The sequence below is a fragment of the Buceros rhinoceros genome, unplaced genomic scaffold, assembly GCF_000710305.1.
Source record: "Buceros rhinoceros silvestris isolate BGI_N320 unplaced genomic scaffold, ASM71030v1 scaffold36860, whole genome shotgun sequence".
NCBI classification, from domain to species: Eukaryota; Metazoa; Chordata; class Aves; order Bucerotiformes; family Bucerotidae; genus Buceros; species Buceros rhinoceros.
This window is the reverse complement of record NW_010391967.1, coordinates 1-348: the sequence shown is the minus strand read 5'-3', so window position 1 is coordinate 348 and position 348 is coordinate 1. Positions and strand designations below refer to the sequence as shown.

Sequence of the window (348 nt, the reverse complement as noted above, 5' to 3'; positions counted from 1 at the left end):
TTGTGGTTCTGGAGATGCTCCAAGGTGGGCATTACCCCATTGAGGGTGGGCAGGGAGGACCACTCAGGGCTGTGCCAGGGTGACCTGTGTGTTCCTGGCTGTGGGTGTCATTCGCCAGTCTGGGCAAGAGAGGAGTAGAGGGGTCTGTGGGGCTCGGAGCATCCTGCTCTGTGGGGAGAGGATGGGTGGGGAAGGATGGGGTCAAGGATGGAGAGGGTGGGTGTGGGAAGGTGCCAGCAAGCAAGAAGTGGGGGACAAGCCCCCAGGCAGCACTGCAGGGGTCAAGCTCCTGTCTCCCTTGCAGACACCGGCCCCCCACCAGCCCTTGTGTCGCAGCCGCCAGGCTGC

The 348-nt window shown here is 63.5% G+C and overlaps 1 protein-coding gene across 1 annotated transcript in view; it reads left to right on the top strand.

Annotated features, from left to right (window-relative positions):
• The window catches only part of LOC104499980 (SH2B adapter protein 2-like), a gene marked incomplete at its 3' end in the record, with an annotated part of 13,974 nt that extends 13,631 nt beyond the window's left edge, over positions 1 to 343 (top strand). Inside the window, exon 11 of the mRNA XM_010143565.1 lies at positions 305 to 343. Within this exon, the coding sequence (XP_010141867.1) occupies positions 305 to 343 (39 nt within the window). The remainder of the gene's footprint in view (positions 1 to 304) is intronic.
• Positions 344 to 348: the final 5 nt, after the last annotated feature.